This window comes from Pseudorasbora parva, chromosome 19, assembly GCF_024679245.1.
Source record: "Pseudorasbora parva isolate DD20220531a chromosome 19, ASM2467924v1, whole genome shotgun sequence".
Lineage (NCBI taxonomy): Eukaryota > Metazoa > Chordata > Actinopteri > Cypriniformes > Gobionidae > Pseudorasbora > Pseudorasbora parva.
In genome coordinates this window covers 7,564,077-7,588,408 of record NC_090190.1, presented here as the reverse complement: position 1 = coordinate 7,588,408, position 24,332 = coordinate 7,564,077, and the positions used below count along the sequence as shown (strand labels likewise).

The 24,332-nt window shown below is 37.3% G+C and overlaps 1 protein-coding gene across 4 annotated transcripts in view; it reads right to left on the bottom strand.

Moving 5' to 3' along the window:
* Positions 1 to 24,332, bottom strand: part of adgrb2 (adhesion G protein-coupled receptor B2) — a 394,976-nt gene that overhangs the window by 143,761 nt on the left and 226,883 nt on the right. For all 4 annotated transcript variants that reach the window (XM_067426444.1, XM_067426445.1, XM_067426446.1 and 1 more), the window contains 7 exons: positions 24,003 to 24,104; positions 19,934 to 20,040; positions 17,563 to 17,757; positions 16,006 to 16,074; positions 9,807 to 9,915; positions 9,560 to 9,706; positions 2,262 to 2,337 (listed from right to left, as the gene is read on the bottom strand). In XM_067426444.1, the coding sequence (XP_067282545.1) occupies positions 2,262 to 2,337; positions 9,560 to 9,706; positions 9,807 to 9,915; positions 16,006 to 16,074; positions 17,563 to 17,757; positions 19,934 to 20,040; positions 24,003 to 24,104 (805 nt within the window). The remainder of the gene's footprint in view (positions 1 to 2,261; positions 2,338 to 9,559; positions 9,707 to 9,806; positions 9,916 to 16,005; positions 16,075 to 17,562; positions 17,758 to 19,933; positions 20,041 to 24,002; positions 24,105 to 24,332) is intronic.

Here is a 24,332-nt window from a genome sequence, read left to right as displayed (position 1 = left end):
TTCCGTGGTCGAAGACGGGTGCAGCCACTGAGGAAGTAAAGTAAACTTTATTTATCCTTCTATTTGGGCACACTTGAGGAAAGATGTGCAGTAATAAAATAATCATGCTTAACACACACAACACTCTTCCCAACTGGACTATTTGCCTTTTTTCTGGCTACAACTGCGTTCCCACGGGACTTCAGCGTGAGATACAGCTAGCCGTGAAAAACACTATTTAGGTGAATTTAAACAATGATGACTATAAGTGGCTAAATGCATCTCGTTGTCATGTAAGGGACAGGTTCATGTTGGACAGACATTTTAAGTGCATTTTGTGTCTGTTAAGAGGCACAGAGACTCCCTTTACGTGTATGCCCCCATAGCTGCCGTTTTAGCTGAGTGGGGGCTCTGGGCATGAACTGTAACAGCTCCGTGTTGCAAGCACCAATCTGTGTTTTTTTTATTTTTTATAAAGACTGTACTCACAAAGGTATAACGATCAAGATAAACTTAAAAATCCCCCAGAGTTGTCCTTTAACCAGAATTTATAAAAACTATAGGATGCATACTTATTCACCTACTTATACTACGTCCTAAAAGTATGTACACACTTTTGAGTGTGTAGCAGAAAAGTATGCAAGCTTTGGGACATACTACTTCGCCATCTTTAACGGACTCTGTCGCTTAGTTATCTGCATCCCGTCATCGTTTAACTGCCCCGTCAATCATCGTCAGATTCGTCACAGTTAAAATCCTCCACATTCAGTTTAATATTCTACCGTATCGGAGAGAAATGTAGCCGCACGTTGATCTGCCATGTGTGTGTCTTTAATGCAGAGACTCTCCTCGTGTGTTTGCAGTTTTAATATAATAATGCATTTAAAAGTTAGTGGCCAAACGTGTCATTACAAAAGTTGCTGCACAATATTGCTGCAGGTGAAATATAATGTGGACAACAGTGAAAAAACACATTAACACGTTAAACACATCCATGATGTTTGTAGTTTTTCAACGCTTTTTATCCGCGTTTGTAGTTCTAATCGAATCCTCGTTCAACTCGCAACGGGTTTTTGGTAATTTCAGCCGTTAAGAGTGTACATCGATCAGTACATCGAATTCAGACCAGAAATAGTAAACCATCTGGGTATCTTTTGAATACTCTTTTCAACATACTATGACTTGGGACACACTAATTCTATTTTCGAGTACTATTTAGTATGGATAGTATGCGAATTGGGATGCAGTTTCAGCTTACACTTACTGAGCACAACGTGACTATTTTCCATAAGTACAATGCATATACAATGACTGTATCATTATGTATCTATAAATATGAAGAAAAAAATCATCCCTATGCTCCCTATGTTTTTTATAAAATAAAACAAATAAAAACAAATAAATAAAATAAAATATCAAACCCAAATAAAAAAAATAACAATTAAATAACAACCACAAAAAAAAAAAAAAAAAAAAAAAATCTAAAGCAAATGGAATTTAAAGTTTTTGTTGACACTAGATACCTAAATGAAACTGAAACACCATTTAATTGATATCATAAATCAACTGATAACACACAGAAAAATAAATAAAATCATGTTGAACTTAATTCAAAATTGAAAAGCACCAGAATACACTTGTGGTTTATTCACCTTGCACCTTGTAAATCTAGTGGAATAATGTTCTCCGGTGTCAATCTCTGTGAGAACAGAGGGAGATAAGGCAGGGCAGATACAGCATTTAAGCTGTATAATGTGGCTAATTTAAGGTTTTAAGAGCCACATCCCTGGGCACAACATTAGGATATCCATGGCCTGGATCATGGGATTAACAGGTAGAGCAGGAATAGAAGGTATTCTAGGAACAGAAAGCACTCTGTGTCCATTTTAGGCTGCTGTTTAAAAACTAGCCCAGAGGACAGCGTGACAGCCCAGTGAACCCGCAAAAGGTGGCACATTTTACCAGATTAACCCCGGTTAGGAAGTAGTGTGAACTCTTGACCTCCCATCAGAATATAAAGGGTAAGGTCAAGACCTTCAAATAAGCACCATAGTCATATGAGCTCATTTCTAGACAGCAGTAATGATTGTTCCGCTTTTATTCATGGATCAATTTCAAACCCTGAAGATTCACATTTTGATAATTGTCCATGCTCTCTGCCAGCTGGTGTCAATCATATGTTGAGTGTCCTTGAAATAAATACATTTCAATTCCAATTATTTCAAAAATATATTAAAACATGCAAACACACGCATTCACACACATTAAAGGACTGGACTTACTTTGGTGGGGGCATTATGAAGCCGAGGGTGCGGTACAGGATGGCTCCGATGACAAAATACGGTGTGTCGTCTGATTCTACAGGACAAAAAAGGTCAACGTATTAACACAGATTACTTGAAATGTGTGTGTGTGTGTGTGTGTGTGTGTGTGTGTGTGTGTGTGTGTGTGTGTGTGTGTGTGTGTGTGATTATGAATCTAAATCATATTTATTAATTCAAAAATGAAAATAACATATTCATCATAAAATAAGCATACTGTTTTTTTTTTTAAGTTACTAGCATTTTTAATGTTTTTTTGAATACATAGGACAAAAAATAGCACTATCCCATTTGTCCACAAACTCAAATATGAAGGGTAAATTATCACATCAGAAACCAATGTATTACTATAATAGCAGCTCCAGCTGAGTGAACCCCAGCTGAGTGAACCAAAAATATAAAGTAGAATATAAATGAACGGCATTTAAGAAAACTCTTAGAGAGATCCAGAGCATAACCTGACATTTAAAATACAAAGAAAGGGGTTTCGTAAAGATATGACAACCGGTTCTGTTCCCAGGCCATCTGTCCACTCCTCCCCATTGGCTTCATACTCTTGTTTCAGCAGCACACATCTCTGTGCTTCTCATTTCATTTGTTTTGTTCTTTCCTTTGCACGAGTGCCTTGCCTCCACATGCACCTCATCATCTGTTCTTTTCTCAGACATTATTTATCATGGCCCTCTTTCTTTTCCATCCCTCCTCACTCGCATCCAATTCCTCTTCTGCTCGAAATGCTGTGGGCCTCCAGAAAGACTCGTCCCTGAGTGAATGCCATCATATTTCACTTATGGAGGACATACTTTGGACAGGAAGTGAAAGCGATACAGTAATAGGTGACGTAACGAGCCTCAAGTCCACATTTCATTGCTCTATTGTCTTCACGTGACAATGGAAGTCATATTGAGCTATCCAAAGTTCATATGAAGATGGAAAACGAACATTTAGATCTGTTCTAAGGCACTTCAGAGGATTTTACTGCATATTTTATGAAGAGAAGCTCAGCCAAGCATGGCTGAATCACTGCTGCAATGTCCACTGACATTATGCAATTTAAGGTTTAATAATTGAGCTTGAATAGAGCTGAGTAAATCACTGAACATAATATGCATACTCTCTGATGCAAAATAATATGCCTGTAAGAGAGTATCATAACGTGATAACGTGATCTCATTAGCATGTGTCATTTGTACGTGTAAAGTCGTTTATGGTTTAGAACTGTAGAACATTTATTACACATGTTTAACATTTAAATGCTTAAATACTCACAATTTTAATTGTGAAATGCACTTCATAAATACAATGCACTGTGTGTTGTTATTTTAGTATATTCTCTTTATATTTTATCTTCTTTATCATTTTGAGCTTTAATTTTCATTTTAGTTTAAATTTGATCTGCTTTTATCAGTATAAAAGCATATATATATATATATATATATATACATATATATATATTTTTTTTTTTCTGGTTTTAGTGTATGATGTTATATAATAGCACATCATACACTAAAACCAGAAACTAAAACAAAATGTTGAAAATATAAAACTGGAATAACATTTATAAAAATGATAAACATCAGATAACAAAATAACTGAAATTTAAACTAAAAAATAAATAAATAATTATATATATATATATATATATATATATATATATATATATATATATATATATATATATATATATATATATATATATATATATATATATATATATGTATATATATATATAATGAATTATATATATTCATTATATAAGTGCTATTACAGAACATCATGCAAAAAAAACAAAAAAAACAAAAAAAAAAAAACCTTAAAAGAGTTACATCAGCCAGTTACACAGAAAACTCACTGTTCGAATCCTCCAAACACCAACAAAATCCTTTTTTTAGCTCAGTTTGCTGTCAAATGATGAATAAGGGGGGCGTACATTACCCCTTCAATGAGAACGGGGACGTCAAAAGACGAATGACGTAACTCACCCTGTAATACTGCAGTTCTCATCAGCCTCAGCAAATCAAATACCATTCAACTCCACAGCGGTTCTGACTGCATGTTAAACTATGAGTTAATGGATGACAATCACACAACAAGCCCTGTTGGTCTGGTTTGAATGCAGCCAGACTTCTATTTTCTCTCTATTCTCCGAGCTATCACTTTAACAAAGCTATTTTGAGAAAGGGCCATGATGAACCTTTCCTTCTTTCTATAGAAAAACGTTCCGGACAAAGCTCTGCCCAGGGAGCCATCTTATCTCCGATGGCAGTGGGCAGAATGGGGAGTGTGTCGAGAGAGGAAGTTTTTGTTATTTCCTGCTGGGCGGTCCTCCGTGGCCTGTAATGGTTTAGCCTGGAGTTGTTGAGACACTCGACGAGACACTAGCATTAATGGTCATTTCTTTGATGTCCGTTTGTTTCTTTCTCATTTCATTCAGCACTCTCTTCAGTCTTCAAACCAGCTCGTCCCTGCCCACATCCATGTTATCATTCTCTCAGGCAGAATATTTCTTGTTTCCCCCCCCCCCCCTTTCTTAGAAGTCTGAGAATTGAGTGCCTGTCATGCTGGCAGATCACTATGATTTTCATTGGCCCATTTATTCTTCCAATTCTCTCAACCGTGTTCTCTGTCTCATCCAAAACCGCTGACTGATTGCATTCGGTTCTGTAAGGCTACATAAAATGCAGCTAAACTTAACTTTACCAGCTTACACTACATCTTAATGTCTTTACAAACTACCGCTTAATGTCTTTTCTGTACTGTACACACAGATTTGGTAATTTACTGGAGTACACAAGTTCGAATGTACAGTACACACAGAAAAAAACACTCAATGGCCGTCGTGGTAATGCTGTGCAGCTCATTTCTATGTAGAAAATACTAATATATAGCCTAACTACTTGAATGGGGAAAGATGTTTGAAATGGCAAATGTCAAATCAACAATAGTAACATTTGGTTTAGAATTTGATCAAATCATGCTAACATAAAATGATTTTACAGGCTGGTTTTATATGTACAGGGTCCTTAAGGCGACAAGGAAAAATATGATGTAGGGGGAAACATTTTATTTAAATACTTTAACATTTACTTGCAAAATGTTGCATTCTCTCAAAACCCTGAGGTGGGAGCAAAAACTACATTTCAGTGCTTTCACAAGCACTAAATGTATTGGGAATGGGATTTGTCCCTTTCATTAACCCCTGCTTTATAATTTAGGTGGTACCCACTAACAATATAAACATGCATATTCAGGATAACAAATTAAGTGTAATAACCCAGCCCGGTTCTATGGGGATGTTAGGGGATGCTAGGCACCCTCAAAAGTAAGCAAGAGGAACCTCAGTTGAAACTGTAATAATATATTGGTGAAACAGATTTGGCAAACCAGTGCATTTTTCTGTTTGTGCTCTGGACAACGTCAAAAGTATCTATTTACCATGTGTTTTTGCAATGGTGAGCAATGTAGCCAATCACAGTTGTTGATCTCTTGGACACAAAGGGCAATCAGAAGTGTTTAAGTTAGTCAGAAGTTGTACGTGAGAGACGTAATGTGTCTTTTGGCAGCTTCATTGATTATAAAGGAACTGTGTGAGAGTGTGATGAACTGAAAAATTGGCAAGTATTAGTGATTATAAGGGAAACGGTCTTGGCTCGCTTCTGAGGCTACAGCCTATATTGTGCATTGCAAAAACTATTGTTTTTCTTGCTGCTAAGAGGACCGACGGCAAATTGCCTGCTGGAAGTGACATCTGCATATAAATGCTGGATTCCATAGGTGGAGTGTGTGTAGGGCTGGGCAAGGCTTAGATTTCCCCAGGCCAATTTTCTCACTCAAACCACTGACTGCTGCTGCTTGTTTTAGAGGGAAAATCTCCCTGTAACTGCTGGTCTAGAATCAGTTTTCACCCTAATAATAACATATTGGAGAAAAAGAGTTGGCAAACGATCTAAACATATCTGTCTTTGCACTTTAAAGAGCGTCAGAGGTTTCTATTTACAATGTGTTTGGCAGTGTTGAGCTATCTAACCAATCACAAACATATCTGTTGATTTCTTGAATGCAATGTCTATTCAGAAGCGTTTAAGGTAGCACTGAAAATGAAACTTTATTTTGAGTGGTGAATGGATCTGTGCATACTGCAGCACGCTCGCAAATCCTCTCATTATGACATGCAAAATGTATAACATACATTATGTACATAAGATCAGGTTAGCTTCGATGGTAACTTCACAATGAAGATGAGTGACAGTTTTTTAGTGATCATAGAGGGAGCGCTCTTTGCATGCTTTCTTCCATGCCAAGTCCGGCATACATTATGCTTGCTTTTCTGTTCAAATTAACAGCGGTGTGTAAATGTAGGCGCTTTAATAATCATTTATTGGGAGTGTTTAGCGGATGTGTAGTCTGTGTGTTGACTAGGACTGATGAGATGAGTTCATGACTTCAGCTGGTGATGAGGCTGAAACCAAAACATCCATTGCAAGAACATTTTACTTAACATTATTGTATTTATCTGCTATATTGACAAGATCTTTTTGAGTGATATTGGTTTATTTATGGCCTTTTTGTGCACTTGCGCCTAACTGAGACTTGTGAGTTGAGGCAGTTGTGTTGACCTTGATTTCTTGCAATATTGAGGTGTTCAGTTTCATTTTAGAAAATTAACATGATTTCCCATCTTACAAATCAATTGTTTCTTATTTTCACTGGTGTGTCTCTCAGGTGTTGAGAGCTAGTGCAGTGTTGAGCCTATATTTAGTGTGAGTAAAATACTTAAGTACTGTTCAAATTAGATCGCAATTGGTGACTTGTAATTAGTGAATCTGCACTTTTAATCAAGTATGGTTTTCAGGTACTCTTTACACCTCCGGTAGGGATGTTAGTGAAGCCAGCAGGGGGCGCTCACCCTGTGGTCTGTGTGGGTCCTAACGCCCCAGTATAGTGATGGGGACACTGTACTGTAACAAGCACCGTCCTCCAGCTGAGATGTTAAACCGAGGTCCTGACTCTCTGTGGTCATTAAAAATCCCAGGATGTCCTGCGAAAAAGAATGGGGGTGTAACCCCGGCATCCTGGCCAAATTAGCCCATTGGCCTCTGTCCATCATGGCCTCCTAATCATCCTCATATAATGATTGGCTTCATCAGTCAGTCTCCTCTCCACCATAAGCTGGTGCTTTCTGGCGCAATATGGCTGCCGTGGCATCATCCAGGTGGATTGTGCACATTGGTGCTGTTTGAGGAGGAGGAGGAGGAGGAGGAGGACCCCCCCCCCCCCCTTCTATATATAAAGTGCTTTGAGTACCCAGAAAAGCACTATATACATGTAAAGAGTTGTTGTTAAATAGATTCATAGAAAAAAAATCATAAGAAAATCTTTTTTGAAAATCTTTTCCAATTATAGCTCAAAGTGATGACTGTGGTGGAGCAGTTGCTTAGCCTACATCTGCACTTTACTAGAGCACCCTCAGTAATTTCACCCACAGTGATTTGATTCTGGAACCAGGCCTCGTAACAAATCAACAAATCAACTTTTCAGAGCGGTGGAAACACGTTCCATATTCATCAATTTAAACTATTCTGGAACCGCATTTGGTTGCTGCTAGATGTCAAATCACAATACAAATACAAATCACTGATTTAGGTAACTAATTCCCACATTTAAATATAGTTGCACACACCCAAAACTTTGCAATGAGACGGGGAAAAGTAAAAGAGTCAGGAGAAAGATGTTAAAGAATGTAAAATATGACAGGGAAGAGAGAATAGAGTCTTATAACATAATAGGACACCAGGGCAGTTCACATTAAATGACAACTCCGGTGAAAAATGAACCTAGGGTAAAGAACACATGGTTACTGAGTAGATCGTTCTCTGGGATGCGTTTTCATGAAAATCGGATGTAAAGAGTTGTATCTCTAAAAACAGAGTCGCTTATAACGCGAGTGTGTGGGGCGTATAATAAATACAATTAAATCGCTTGTTAATACCACTAACAAGGCTCAAAATAGCCTCACACTAACACGGTAGCATAATGAGGGTCCCTACATGCAAACCGAAATATAACCGAATGCAAAACCATCTTGGAAAGATGATTATCGACTATCGACCAGCTCACTTAACAGTGTTCGTGGCTCGAGACTGTTTTCCAAGGTGGCTCCTGTCTGTACATGCGTAATGTACTGTCTTTATAAAGTATCTTCTTATTAAACTGTTTGTACACTGACAAAGTTCTCAATGCTTCGGCTTGCATGTAGGGACCTCATTATGCTACCGTGATAGTGTTAGGCTATTTTAAGCCTTGTTAGTGGTATTAACTAGCAATTTAACTTGACTTACTCTGCATATAATACCTCATATAATAGCGTTATAAGCTAAACTGTTTTTAGAGATACAATTATTTACATTCGATTTTCATGAAAACGCATCCCAGAGAATGATCTACTCGGTAACCATGTGTTAATTACCCTAGTTTCATTTTTCACCGGAGTTGTCCTTTAAGCAGCTGAACCCTGACGGGATAGTCCGAGTTGCTGCAGACAACACGTGATCTCACCAATAACAATGACGGAGATGCATACAGAGATGCAGTGCAACTCACAGACTGTTAGCAACAACATGATAGTATGTTTTTTTTTTTACTTATGTTAAAAAAATCTTTTTGAAATGTTCAAATTCCTTTAGTGTGTAACGTTGCTGTTTAAGCATGGAAAACATCTGCTAAGTAACACATTCTTGATGTCAGTATAAGCACTGTTTCTGAACTCCCTGAAACACCTTGATTGTAGTCTTACATTTTCTTCCGGGAACGTGTGTGTCACAATAATCCTCATTTAAATAACGCCCGTCCAAGGCATAAGAAAAAAGAAGAAAAAGAAAAAAACTGTCTGAGGCCTTGTTGAGCTGTATTAGTAGAGTGTTGAAACTTGCAATTATAGCAATTTAAAGGGCATGACATTTCTGAAATGTGCTCGAAGCAGTTGACCAATCACAACACAATGATCCAGTCAACCGATCAGAGCACACTATACTTTTCAGATGGACTTTGTGTGTCTTTATAAAGACATGAACTAAACAGAGTTTTACTGACAGACTGCAAAGAGAGGTGCTGTTTTTTGAACATTCAAGCATGAAAACCTATTCTAGTAACCTCCCCAAAAAAACGTTGTATAAAGGCATAATATGGCTTCTTTTATCAGGCAACAATCTATCAGCGTGTCAGAGTTCATGCACTAACACACCATGTCTTGCTTTACTTACCATCGGAGGACAAGGTAAAGACTTCTTTGGGGATGAAGAGTTTGTCGTCTGCAGAGCGTGCCCAGTCTTTCATCCCTCTCCTCCCCTTCATGGGGAAGTTGATGTCACTGGAAACGGCCGAAACCGGCTCTCGCTGAATGGTAATTACTAACAGGACCAGATACGGAGGCACTTTTAAGAGATGTTCACTGCAGGACAACATGACCTTTATTTGTGGGACTACTGTGTAGATGCTATGGGAACTCACTGAGGTTGTTGGTGACAACCAGAAAGCTCTGGAACGGCTTCTGAGCCTCTCCAATTAGATGAATGAAGTCTTCCACAACTCGCATCAGTAACACAGAACCCGGAGAGACCTGAAAGGAAGTCACACAATCATAAAAATACACATACAAACAAAAAATTAGGAATCTGGGGTTTGATCCCTGAATCATAAAAATGTTCAAAAGTTTGGGGTCAGTAAGTTTAATTATTTAGCCCCCGGTTTCACTGACAAAGCTTAAACCTAGTGCCGGTTTCAACTGAAGCAGTTTGCACTTACACATCTTAAAATATGTCAGTGAAATTGTTTTGTCTCAAAATGCACACCAGTATTTCTTTTCTTTCTTCTTCCTCTAAGGCATGTTTATAAATGCTAATTAAATATCCTATTTGAACAATGCCTAATCCCGATTTGATCTAAGCCCTGTTTGTGAAGGTATTAAACTGATTAAAAGTGGCAGTACTGACTTACATATTGCTACAGAAGATTTGTATTTCAAATAAATGCTGTTATTTTTTTAAATGTTTTACTTTGAGACTTTGTTTTTACTGAGACTTCTTTCAAATCCATTAAAAATGTCTTTCCAACCCATTTTTTTAAAAGGTATCAATATTAACCCTCATAATTCCTAGACAATCACCACTAAAGAACCATAAAATGTTTGTTGTAAAAGACTAAACTTTAGTTAATACCTGTCAACAGTAAAAAACGGTTTGTTACTGAGAAAACAATAAATTCTACCTTCAAATACTTTTCATTTTCAGTGCAATTTTTACAGCCAGATCGTGAGAGTTTATGATGCAGCCATGAAATGATGATGGAAAATAAGCATCCACAAGTCAGATGAAGCTCAGTTTGCCATCATTCCCCCGCTCTCCACTCTGTCATGTTTATAAATTGGCAGCGGGTTTTAATTCACTAGGCCTTTGTTCCAGAAAACAACACGCCACATGCACATTTCACAGTGAAGTTCACGAGAACACGGAGCCCATTCCTCAATCTAATTGGAATTTCGCTCTTCCTCTCGTGTGTGGAAATGAAGGCATTCGTGATTGTCTACGGAATATAGTATTACTCTGTGCCATTGGGGACTCCATTTATAGTATTGATACACTTTGGTTTGCATTTGTTTTGAATTTATCCCCAATTAAACGTTTTCTAATATGTGGCAGATGGCAATTCTATATGCATCCATGAGAGACAAAGCAGATTGGTGCTTGTTGTTGTTTTCACACAAAAAAATTATAGAAAGAGAACTGACATCATTCTTTCCCAAGCAGGCCTCTGGTATATTTCACAAACAACCTAATTTCCTTAGTCTGTGGAAAATATGCTAGTTTACTGAAGAGTTGTTTAGTACTGAAGTGTCTCTGAGTTTGGTCATTCCAATTGGTAAAGTTTGCCTTCTGTGTAAATATGCAGGATGTTTACATAGCCATACAGTATATTTGACTGGCTTACCATATTATTATGGCAAAAGTAAACAAAAAAATCATGTGATTCTGGCCTCACTGCAAGCTCACTCATGCTCATATCCGAGGTCACCGCTTACAGTACATGTGTTTCATTGAACTAAATACAATACAATCGGCTAAAACAAATATGCAGGTTACTTTTCTGAACAAGAGCAATCCCGAGTCCGCGTTTCTCACACTGTTCATGTGAATCGTGGCAAAGTTCGGCGCACGCACGCACACATAAGATAGCGGCAGTTCAATAGGGAACGTGCATCTCTTAAAGGGGCCACACTATATTCCTACTGGTGGAATATGGACCTCCTCCAGGTACTTTTGTGGTACTGGTGCACTCCCAGGTCCGCATGAAAACTTCCACATTACCAATTTTCTCATACAAACTGTGCCCTGTTCAGAACTAGTGTAAAACCAGTGTAAAACCTCCCTTTATTAACGTATATTCTTAAAATGAGAGAAATCACTGCTAATTCTAAATGTAGGCTTAAGAGACATGGACAAGTTTTTTGATAAACCTCTATTACCTTTGATAAATGTCTAGACTTCATGTATGGTTTTACTAATAATAAACGTACATTTGCATAAAACATGCATATTTGTCCATACCCGTATGATTAGAGTATTAAAAAGCTTGAAACATGTGAATTTAAGATACATTTACAACTGATAGAAATGTGCAATCAAGATGTGCGATTAATCGCGAGTTAACACACGACAATCATGCGGTTGATCAAGATTAAATATTTTAATCGATTGACAACCCTAGTAGTTACGCATAAGTACCGCAACTTAAAATAAAGTGTTACTAAACGTATTTTAACAAACAAAATACACACTTCCCCTTTAAGATTCTGGCGGACAGAATGCACATTGAGAGGACATGGTGAACACTCCAGCAGGCTCACAGGAGATGATGATTATTTACAGAGCAAGGAGAGCAGGAGGTGTGTCAAAGATTTGCCTGCTCAACTGTGCTTTAACACCAAAATCTGGCTCAGTCATGCTGAGCTAAGCACCTGGCGCCCGCATACATACACAAACATAAACGTTCACTGGAGTCACGAGCATGTGCAGCACAGACTTTGCTCGGTGTGTGACCATTAGTCACCATTACACCCACATATCCCATGTCTATAAAAAAGAACAATAATTACACACGTATGAAAAAACTAATAAGTTTACATCAGAAGTGACATTAGTGGCTACAGTGCATTGTAATCGATCGCTGTGGGGTGCCTTATGGGAGCACAGTATATGGTACAGTAATGTGTTTCATTTGGTTGACTGGGTGTTACTATGCATTTTCTAAGATTATAGAAGTCTCTTATTCAAGTCTTCTTATCCTTATCCAAGGCTATATTTATTTGAACATGCAGTAAACTGCAATAAACATGTAATGTTTTTGTATTTTAATATACAGGTCCTTCTCAAAAAATGTGCATATGTGATACAAAATCATTATTTTCCATAATGTCATAATAAAAATTAAACTTTCATATATTTTTGATTCATTACACACCAACTGAAATATTTCAGGTCTTTTATTGTTTTAATACTGATGATTTTGGCATACAGCTCATGAAAACCGAAAATCTCAAAAAATGTGCATATCATGAAAAGGTTCTCTAAACGAGCTATTAACCTAATCATCTGAATCAACTAATTAACTCTAAACACCTGCAAAAGATTCCTGAGGCTTTAAAAAACTCCCAGCCTGGTTCATTACTCAAAACCGCAATCATGGGTAAGACTGCCGACCTGACTGCTGTACAGAAGGCCATCATTGACACCCTCAAGCGAGAGGGTAAGACACAGAAAGAAATTTCTGAACGAATAGGCTGTTCCTAGAGTTCTGTATCAAGGCACCTCAGTGGGAAGTCTGTGGGAAGGAAAAAGTGTGGCAAAAAACGCTGCACAATGAGAAGAGGTGACCGGACCCTGAGGAAGATTGTGGAGAAGGACCGATTCCAGACCTTGGGGGACCTGCGGAAGCAGTGGACTGAGTCTGGAGTAGAAACATCCAGAGCCACCGTGCACAGGCGTGTGCAGGAAATGGGCTACAGGTGCCGCATTCCCCAGGTCAAGCCACTTTTGGGCTACAGAGAAGCAGCACTGGACTGTTGCTCAGTGGTCCAAAGTACTTTTTTTCAGATGAAAGCAAATTTTACATGTCATTCGGAAATCAAGGTGCCAGAGTCTGGAGGAAGACTGGGGAGAAGGAAATGCCAAAATGCCTGAAGTCCAGTGTCAAGTACCCACAGTCAGTGATGGTCTGGGGTGCCATGTCAGCTGCTGGTGTTGGTCCACTGTGTTTTATCAACGGCAGGGTCAATGCAGCTAGCTATCAGGAGATTTTGGAGCACTTCATGCTTCCATCTGCTGAAAAGCTTTATGCTGATGAAGATTTGGTTTTTCAGCATGACCTGTCACCTGCTCACAGTGCCCAAACCACTGGTAAATGGTTTACTGACCATGGTATTACTGTGCTCAATTGGCCTGCCAACTCTCCTGACCTGAACCCCATAGAGAATCTGCGGGATATTGTGGAGAGAAAGTTGAGAGACGCAAGACCCAACACTCTGGATGAGCTTAAGGCCGCTATCGACGCCTCCTGGGCCTCCATAACACCTCAGCAGTGCCACAGGCTGATCGCCTCCATGCCACGCCGCATTGAAGCAGTCATTTCTGCAAAAGGATTCCCCACCAAGTATTGAGCGCATAACTGAACATAATTATTTGAAGATTGACTTTTTTTGTATTAAAAAAACTTTTCTTTTATTGGTCGGATGAAATATGCATTTTTTTGTTGTTGTTGAGATTTTGGGTTTTCAGGAGCTGTATGCCAAAATCATCAGTATTAAACCAATAAAAGACCTGAAATATTTCAGTTGGTGTGCAATGAATCTAAAATATATGAAAGTTAAATTTTTATCATTACATTATGGAAAATAATGAACTTTTATCACATATACAGGACCTGTATATTTTATATATTCCTGCAATGTCAAAACTAAATTTTCTGTATTACTACAATCTTCAGTGTGACCCCTTCATAAATGCTGATTTGGCACTCAAGAAACATTTCTCATTACTATCAACAATTAAAAAACTAAATAAAAAATTCTATAATTTTTTGGATCAATAGAAAGTTCTAACAAACATAATTTACTTGCAATTTCCTGAATAAATGTGTTAATTTCTTTAAACAAAAAAATCTTACTGGCCCCAAAATGTTGAACGTTTTTTTTTTTTTTTAACAGACTTTGTATCTTATCATTTTGAATAGAAATAGCATGCCTCTCCTCAACAAGAAGCTGTCAATCTCAGCTGTCAATCATAACACTCCTGTTTTTATAGCATTGAATAACTAACTAAAACCAAAATGAACACTTGAACTAATATCAGCATGTTAAAAACTACCTAAAATGACAGAAACCATCTTTGGAAAAAACATTTTTGAAGTGTAATTTCACTGTTTAGTGTGATCGAGACGCTGGCTTCACTTTTCAGGACTCATGTGGCACACTTGGTCGCAATGCTCAGATGTCAGCGACTGAAAGCCAGTGGGCGGGGCCTATGGTGCGATGATGTATGATGATTCGCTGATGTCTTGCTCTGGAGTCAGGCAAATGCAAATTAGTTTGCCCTTGTAATGTCACATATCCCGCAAAATCAAAACGATCTTGGAGCTTGATCAATTTTTTTTTTTTTTTTTTTTTATAATGAGGGGAATATTTTAAGTTAAAAAACTTGCATGATGTTTAAGTGGTGCAAAAACCTCTTATATATCATAAGAGGGGTATTCTGATTTATTATGTCATGACCCTCTTTAATGAATAACTAGCAAATATGTCATATTTTATAGGTTAAATGAATTTAAAAAGACGCTTCACGTAATTGCTGTGCCCACAAGTGGCCCAAACTTTTGCTTCCTTTTTTCCACTGTCCTCATTTGTCATTGTTGTTCAAATGGCTTACTTGGTTTACTTGTAGTAAATCACATGACTTAATGTCTCAAATATGAACATAGGATAAACAGCTACATGTGACGAGTTTGTTGAAATCCCTACCTCAAAATATGAGCAATAATTTTATGTTTGCCTAAACAAGCACAACTACAATTTGGCACTTAAAATAAGACTATTAGCTAAGCAGCTTTTGCCGTTCCACACATAAAGACTGAAACAAGAACAGCATTTCTGACATGATGCACACTTCTTTAAATCCGAATTGTAAAGAATAACCCTTCCATAATTTCCAAGTCATTTGACATCAGCAGAAAAGTCTATTTTCTTGAGTGAGTCGGAATATGATCTCCTGCTGTTAGTTCAGGCCTCAGGGAATTAGAAAAAATATGGCTTCATGGATAGTTGAGTTAAGGAAAGTTTAGTATCATGCAAGTGTCCTGGCTTGACGTCGAAGACACCGTGGACCGATCCGCACAGCATCTAAAGTCAAATAGCGTCTAATGGAGCGGTGTAATGCAAAGAGGCAGCTTTAAAAGCACATCCCTTTCCCAACACACTTCACAGTCGGTTTCTATTACATCCAAAGCCAGTCTGATCACATTTGTTGTTAATCTGTGGGATCAGGCCTGGCTTTGATGACACAGCACTGTCTGAGGGGAAATTAAAACCCATGGCACACAGATATGAAAAGTTTGAGATCTTCGGTCGGAAGTGTATTGCAAGGGCCGAGGATGGACGTGTTACCTGGTGAGCGTCTTCCCACTTCTCAAGGTTTTCAATGTCCAACATTAAGCTGACAATCTGGAAGAATTTCTGAAAAAGAATGAAGAGTAAAGAGTAAAGATGAAAATTGGTTGATTAAAGACAATTTGACAATTGTGCTTAGATGTTTCTGTTTTACTATGCACTGCAAACGTTTATATTTATTTCCATCAATGGCGGGGAAGCGTTGTCTCACAAATGATGGAAATGTTCATCAATGGTGTTAAAAACAATTGAAACAAGATACTTTTACTAAAAGTGTGTAAATATAAAATTTTATTAAAGTTGCTGTCCGTAACTTTTGTTGTTCAAGATTTACAAAAATTATATAATGACAATGTACAACATGAATCCATATTCCAAATCATGTTTTTGTCTTACCCTTAATAATTATAGTACACTTATAATAAGTGTTTATATTGGGACTATTTCAGGCCAGACTGGTAGGAACCGCTGCGGAGGAGCACAGTCCCTGCGTGACTCGCCATTGACATAAACAGAGAGAAGTAGATCCGGCTGCAATGTTCTTCAGCAAGATGCATGCAGTTTTGTTTATTAACCACTAGAGCGCAAAAAGTTACGGACTGTAGATTTTAGTAGATACATTTATTTTCCATGTGTTCACACCCCAATTTGCAATTTTTTTTCTTGTTTTATGCTAAATTCTCACTAAAAATGTGTTATATTTATGCTTACAATTAGAATAAATAATGTCAATAGGGTAAGAAAAAAATATTTAAATCCAAAAATATATTTTTGCTTTAGCTATCTACAATTTATCTATATTTATACCATTTATATATTATTTACTGTGGAAAAAAAAAAAAAAAAAACAAGTAGTTGTTATGCCCCAGTATGAGTCATATTGTGTGAGCCGGCCCATGACATAGTACAATTTTTAGTGTTTTATGTGGTGTTTTTGTTCTAACATTTTGTAATTGAACAGTGGGTAATAACTCAGCTTTGAAACACACTATTCGTGTTCTGACTGGTTGTTTCAATGCAACTTGCAAAGCCAATTGACTTCCGTTTATAACCACAACGCATCCAAACGAATACACTAACTCTTATTCGAGCCCTCCACCTCCCCAGCACCACCTGCCTAGATCTGTTACAGAGGGTCTCCCTCTCTCTAGCAGTGGCAAGTTTCCCTTCTTTTTAGGTTCTGGCTATTTAGCAGAAGCAAGTAATCCTTGCTCTGTAGGAGCAGCGTAACAGATTTAGTCAGCTTTGATTGAACCTACAATTACATTTACATTAATAAAATGTTTTATAAACTAGCCAAATAATTCTCATGACAGAAATATAATTATGCAGTTAAGCATTGATCAAAATGTTTGATAATATTATACACGTCATTATAAAGCCTCCTATTGAGCCTGCACGGAGTAAATGTACTTTACCTATATTTAAGCAAACTACAAAGGAGCTTCAAAAGCTTATTATAATTCTGTAAAACTTCAAAAGACTTATTTCCCAATCATAGTTTTTGTCATCTCCCCATTTATAACTTTAACACACCCACAGGCAAATACACACCTGCACGTCGTCAGGAGCTGGGATGTAGGTTGCTCGCTTGAAGGTGTCCGTCACATTTCGGAGAATCTCCACGGAGAATAAGAGGTCGCCGCTGTAATAATTCTTACGGGACATTAACTCCAGGAGACTCCTCACGATCTGAGACATGCCCTCCCCTGCCAGGGTCCTCTGACCCTTCGCAAGATGTTCTCGCAACTGAAGGGAGATAAAAAAATAAATAAATAAAACATTTTATGCACAGACACTGATAAATAAACCTAGATAATAACCACATGAGCGTGAAACTACACCCTGGGTTCATAAATAAACACGGAGAGAAAGATAAACTCAATTTGAGATATTAAATTTAACCAACAGACCAATCTCCACTTACTTTAGGTGAAATTCTGAGGAATTGTGTACATTTACATATGTTAAACTGGTATGTTTATACAACAATAGTTATTACGACATATGTTTTAACATCGCTTTAACTAAATATGTTAAGCAACTTTCAACTTTTTTAGTTATACATGAATCAACATTTCTTTTAAGTCAGTTTAATGTAATTTAAGTTGAAATGACCTAAATAGCCTATATATATATATATATATATATATATATATATATATATATATATATATATATATATATATATAACCTAGAAATAAACAAAAACAAAAACTAAAACTGAAAAACAAATAAATGAAAAGCACATAAAAAAAATAACATAAAAAAGTAAAAAATAACAACAACAAAAAATATTGCTAAAATGAACACAGAAAAAAATACAAATAAAGGCTATTTCTAAATATAAATAAAAACTTTAATAAAACTAAAATAAAGCTGCTTTACACTTAAAACAAACGTAATGAATAAACTAAGTTACAAAAGAAAATACATAGGCATGTTTATTTAAAGGTAAGCCAGAAAAGGAAGTGCAGAAGTGCATGTTAGCTTTGAAGCTGAAGCAACATTGATCCAGGTCTGGAGCAAAGCGAAAGCAGTTTGAAGGTATCGACAGCCGCCTTAATCTACTTCCCATCTACAGTCAACCAAGCTGTGAGCATAACAAAGTGAAAACAACTTCTCCCTCAGTAAATTAACCAGCAGAGTTCTTGTTTGCGGTTGAACGTCAGCAGACAAAGTGTAGACTGTCTAATGACGGTACTGAGAGTGCAGGACGTGGCAGACAATGGCAATCAAAGCTAATTAAGCATTGTCTGATTATAATGAGGGGTTAGTGGACAGGTTAACAGCGCAATCACCCCCGTCACATCATGCCTCGGTCGAGACGTAGAATTAAAACCCACTCGGCATTATGAACTCAAAGTCAAAGGTTGTGGCTGAGGAATTAGAAAGAGCGCATCAAGGCAGACTGTCAAATCTGTTAGAAAGTAATCAATCATCAAAACCCAGAGGTCTGAAGCAAGCTGATGGAGAGTATATAATCAATGAAAGCTGGGAGCTAGTGTTTCTTTTTAAGTTTTTAAGCATGTAAGGTAGAGACGAGTTCAAAGGAAGCATCTCCAAGAAGTGGTTTTCATTTGACTTGCTGTGTGTGATAATGAGGAATGTGTGTTATTCTCACTTGTTTTAATGTTTTGCTGAGCGCACTTTGCAGGTATTATCATTTACGGAAAGTGACAGTACACACAACCTTTTAAATACACTCCAACCTTTCCTTTTTTATTACATAATAATAAGAACAACAATGATATATATTAAATATTCTTCTTCTTCTTCTTCTTCTTCTTCTTATTATTATTATTATTATTATTATTATTAATAATAATAATAATAATAATAATAATAATAATAATAATAATAATAATAATAATAATAATAATAATAATAATAATAATAATAATTTTCTAAACAGATCATGTATTATTATTATTCTTATTCTTATTATTATTATTATTATTATTGTTATTATTATTATTATTAACAACATAATTTTATTATTATGTAATGATATTTTTTCTAAATAAATTGTGTATTATTATTCATTATTATTATTATTATTATTATTATTATTATTATTATTATTATTATTATTATTATTAATAATAATAATAATAATAATAATAATAATAATAATAATAATAATAATAATAATAATAATAATAATAATAATAATAATAATAAAGAGAGATATTTCAAAATATAAATATCATCAAAATATATTCTCCGATGTTAGTCTTCTTCATTTACTTCATTAGAAGATGGCGATACTCTTCCACAAACCTGTTTTAAAGATCTATATATAAACTCCTTTTTAAAACAGGAAATATTGTGATAAAAACGTGCATAAACAAATTACTTTTCATAATCTATTCCTTCCCCATCTTGTGACATCACAGCACGTCATCCACATCCACATACTCACAGATAAATGTAAATATCTATATTCGAGTGAGACACATCGGGCGAAGCTCGGAGGACCCCAGTAAGCAACTCCATTAGCGTCCAGCAAACAACGACGACTAGCAGATCCTACAGGGAGGAAGAAAAAAAAAACTGATCATTATCACTGTTGGGCAGAAGCAATAACAGCATGTCAAGGTTTGACAGACACGTACTCTATAATGTTCACACACTTCTTATAAAAGACTCCACCGCAGTGCAGCATATGATAATGTCTGGGATAATGTCTGTTGTGAGTATGTCATTTTGCAATGCTGTTTTGCAAACTCAGTTTTCCTTAAAGTTTCTGCCACTTGCATCATTCAGATCAGAGCCAATAAGACTCGACAGTGGCCTCACCCCCGTACCCTCGCCGGGATAAAAATGGGCCTGAAAGTCACATGGGAACGCAGGCAGACGTTGAAATGTAGCCCGAAAAAGTCAAGTGAATGGTTCTCTGCAGGAATCGTTTTTTCTTTTGGGGGTTAGTGTGCATGACAGTCCGTGCTGGCCGGGATGTGGAGTTGATATAGATTACAGCTCGCCGTTGACCTCATTCAACACTCTGTTCTGCGCTCCCACTTCAAAGACATCATTTATTAGGTCTTTCTGTTTTTATTAGGTAAAAATCACTGAGCGCCTTGGGTGTCTTTCTCTACTAGTATCTGAGAATTATTGCACACTGCACTCAGAGGGCATAAATAACCTCAAAATCTCTCCTATTGCGCTTGGATGGTTTAGAAACTTAGAACCAATCTGAAAAGTGCAAAATACTGAATATCGTCACGGTATTTTTTGTAATTAGCTTGGCTTTATACCAGTTCAGACACTTGCATGTGTCATTACACACACACACACACACACGCACATGTCGTGTTTCCATGTTTTATGGGGACTTTCCATAGGCGTAATGGATTTCATACTGTACAAACTATACATCCTATCCCCTTACACTGCCCCTGCCCCTAAACCTACCCATAACAGGAAACATTCTGCATTTTTACTTTCTCAAAAAAACTCCTTCTGTGTGATTTATAAGATGTTTTCCTCATGGGGACCTAAAAATGTCTCCACAAGGACAAGAATTTCGGATATTGCCATCTTTTTCCCCATAACGTAGGGATTACCAGGTCACACACACACACGCGCACACACACACACACACACACACACACACACACACACACACACACACACACACACACACACACACACACACACACACACACACACACACACACACACACACACACAGTGAAGTGAATAACACTTATTATCTCTTCATCACAGCACCTGTTAGTGGGTGCACTGTAAAAAAAAAAAAAGTTGGTTTCACTTAAAAAAGTAAGTAACATAGTTGCCTTAAAATGTTGAGTTTATTGAACTTAAAAATTTGAGTTGATACAATGAAGGAGATTTGTTTAATAAATAGAAACTCAAAATATTATTGTATCTGAACCACATAAAAAAATTGATAAATCATGAAAATAGCACTATTTGGCAAGCTTCCCTGCGTCATCAGAAATAAAACACACACAATTACCCAATATGCTTAAAGAAATCTTTTAATAATATTTTAATAAAGGTTGTCGAATCTCAAAAATGTTCATTGTATTAACTCAAAATTTTAATTTCAATGAACTCAAAATTGTAAGGCAACCAGGTAACTTTTTTTCTCAATAATTTTTTACAGTGTGGGATATATTAGGCTGCAAGTGAACATTTTGTCCTCAAAGATGATGTGTTAGAAGCAGGAAAAATGGACAAGCGTAAAGTTTTGAGCGAATTTGACAAGGGCCAAATTGTGATTGCTGGCTGCAAAAACTGCCGCTCTTGTGGGGTGTTCCCGTCTGCATTGGTCAGTTTTTATTAAATTGGTCCAAAGAAGGAACAGTGTTGAACCGGTGACAGGGTCATGGGTGGCCAAGGCTCATTGATGCACATGGGGAGCGAAGGCATTACATTTTGTTGCGTATGGGGCTGCATAGCTGCAGAACAGACAGGGTGCCCATGTTGACCCCCTGTCCACAGTTGAAAGTGGCAACAGTGGGCACGTTAGCTTCAGAACTGGACCAGGGAGCAATGGAAGAAGGTGGCCTGGTCTGATAAATCATGTTTTCTTTTTCATCACGTGGATGGTCTGGTGTGTGTGTCGCTTACCTGTGGAAAACTTGGCACCAGGATGCACTATGGGAAGAAAGCAAGGAGCGCAGTGTGATGCTTTGGGCAATGTTCTGCTGGGAAACCTTGGGTCCGGCCATCCATGTGGATGTTACTTTGACACGTTGCACCTACCTAAGCATTGTTGCAGATCATGTACACCCTTTTATGGAAACGCTATTCCCTGGTGGCTGTGGCCTCTTTCAGCAGGATAATGCGCCCGCTGCCACAAAGCAAAAATGGTCCAGGAATGGTTTGAGGAGCACAACAACGAGTTTGAAATCTTGACTTGGCCTCCAAATTCACCAGATCTCAATCCAATCGGGCATATGTGGGATGTGCAAGACAAACAAATCCGATCCATGGAGGCCCCACCTCGAAATGTACAGGACTTAAATGATCTGCTGCTAACATCTTGGTGCCAGATATACACAGCACACTTTGAGGGGTCTAGTGGACTCCATGCCTCAATGGGTCAGGGCTGTTTCAGCAGCAAATTGGAGACAGACACAATTGTAATGTCATAATTATGTATAAAAATTATGTTATACCTTAACTTTGCAGTGCAAACTAGCAGAGACAGTCCAAAATGTGTGTTTGTGTCACTTCATTTACGATAGTGGAGTTATGAGGTTTGACTGAGAGTTTGAGGATCTAATGGAGTAACGAGTTTTAGTCACAAGCTCTTCTTAATTAGTTGAATATTTGCAGAACTCACACACAGTCATAAAGAGTGACAAATAGTAATAATTTGTGGGGAGAAAAACTATGGAGGTTTCTGGTGGACAGTTATGCTATAAAAAATTCACAAAACACAGCAGAATGTCATGATGTACAAAACAACATGTCAGTGTCTGACATTAAATCTAGAGCCTTGCAAAGAAACAAAAAAAGTAAACTGTTTTCGTTGGTTCCAATGTAAGCTCTGAGGCAATGTCTGACATTTCAATCCACCAAAAGTCTTAAAATCATTGTTATATTAACTTCCGGTGCCGGCACATATTAGGCTGTAAACATTCTCATTAAGTTCCCTCTCATACACCACCAATTCATCACAATGGGTTTAAAAATCTGAATGCTAATTAACTGTGTGGAAACCAACTTATTTTGAGCCTGTTGTGCGATGTTGGTTTTGGAAGCTGAGTGATTGCATCGCTGATGGAGTTTTATAATGTGGTTTAACTGATCATAAAATCTTTTAATAAAGCTGTATGTCATGGTAAGAGAAGAAACAAATGTATCAGAGATTGCATTAGATATGGCAGCTTTGGCTGTGGCCAAAACAACATTAGACTGTACTCTCAGAGTTTTATGTGATGTAGGCGGTGGCGTACACTCTGAAGCTAATCAAGCTCAGATCATTAACTTTTCCTGAGCGGTTTTAATTTACAACTAATTTGTCACCTAGCTGACATTTTTATTCAAAGTAACGTACAATAAACTTTTTTAAGGAACAGCCGTCCTTGAGCAAACTGGGGTTAGATGACCAAAAAAAGGGCAGAGTGGTCACACAGATCGAATAGAACAGCTACACCTCCACTCACCAGAGCAAAGGGAAACCTATCAGTGAATAATGCCTTAAATTAATCAAATAAATTGCCATTATTTACAAATGGTGACTTAAATTTCTCAATATGCTATAGTGTGACTCCAGAACACTTGGGGACAGCAATAGGATGAACTTTCATTTTGATCTACAGTAAGTAGCAGTTCCTCAAATCATTAAACATTGATCAACCCAAGAAATAGTCATACAGGTTTGGAATGGCTTTATACTGACAGAGAAATCATCTTTAGGGGGAACTATCTTTTTAATATTTTTTATTGGAGAAAGTGACTCTTCAAAAACAAACTTCAAGAGGTGAATGGAGAGAATGTTTGCAGTAACGTACCAGTGGCATTTGATGGACACTTGTTGTATACCGTCTCTCCAGCTGAGGCTCTCTTCCACGTCATGGCTACTTGGTACTCATCTTTACATATTTCATGAGGTGCTGCACACAGTATACATCAAAATGAAGAGGTTAACCAGCAAAAACTAAAATATACTATACGATGCAAATACAAATTGACACTACATATAAAGTCCATTGTTGATTGGTGATTGACTAATTGCACTATGATGGATGGATGGATGGATGGATGGATGGATGGGTGGGTGGATGGATGGATGGATGGATGGATGGATGGATGGATGGATGGATGGATGGATGGATGGATGG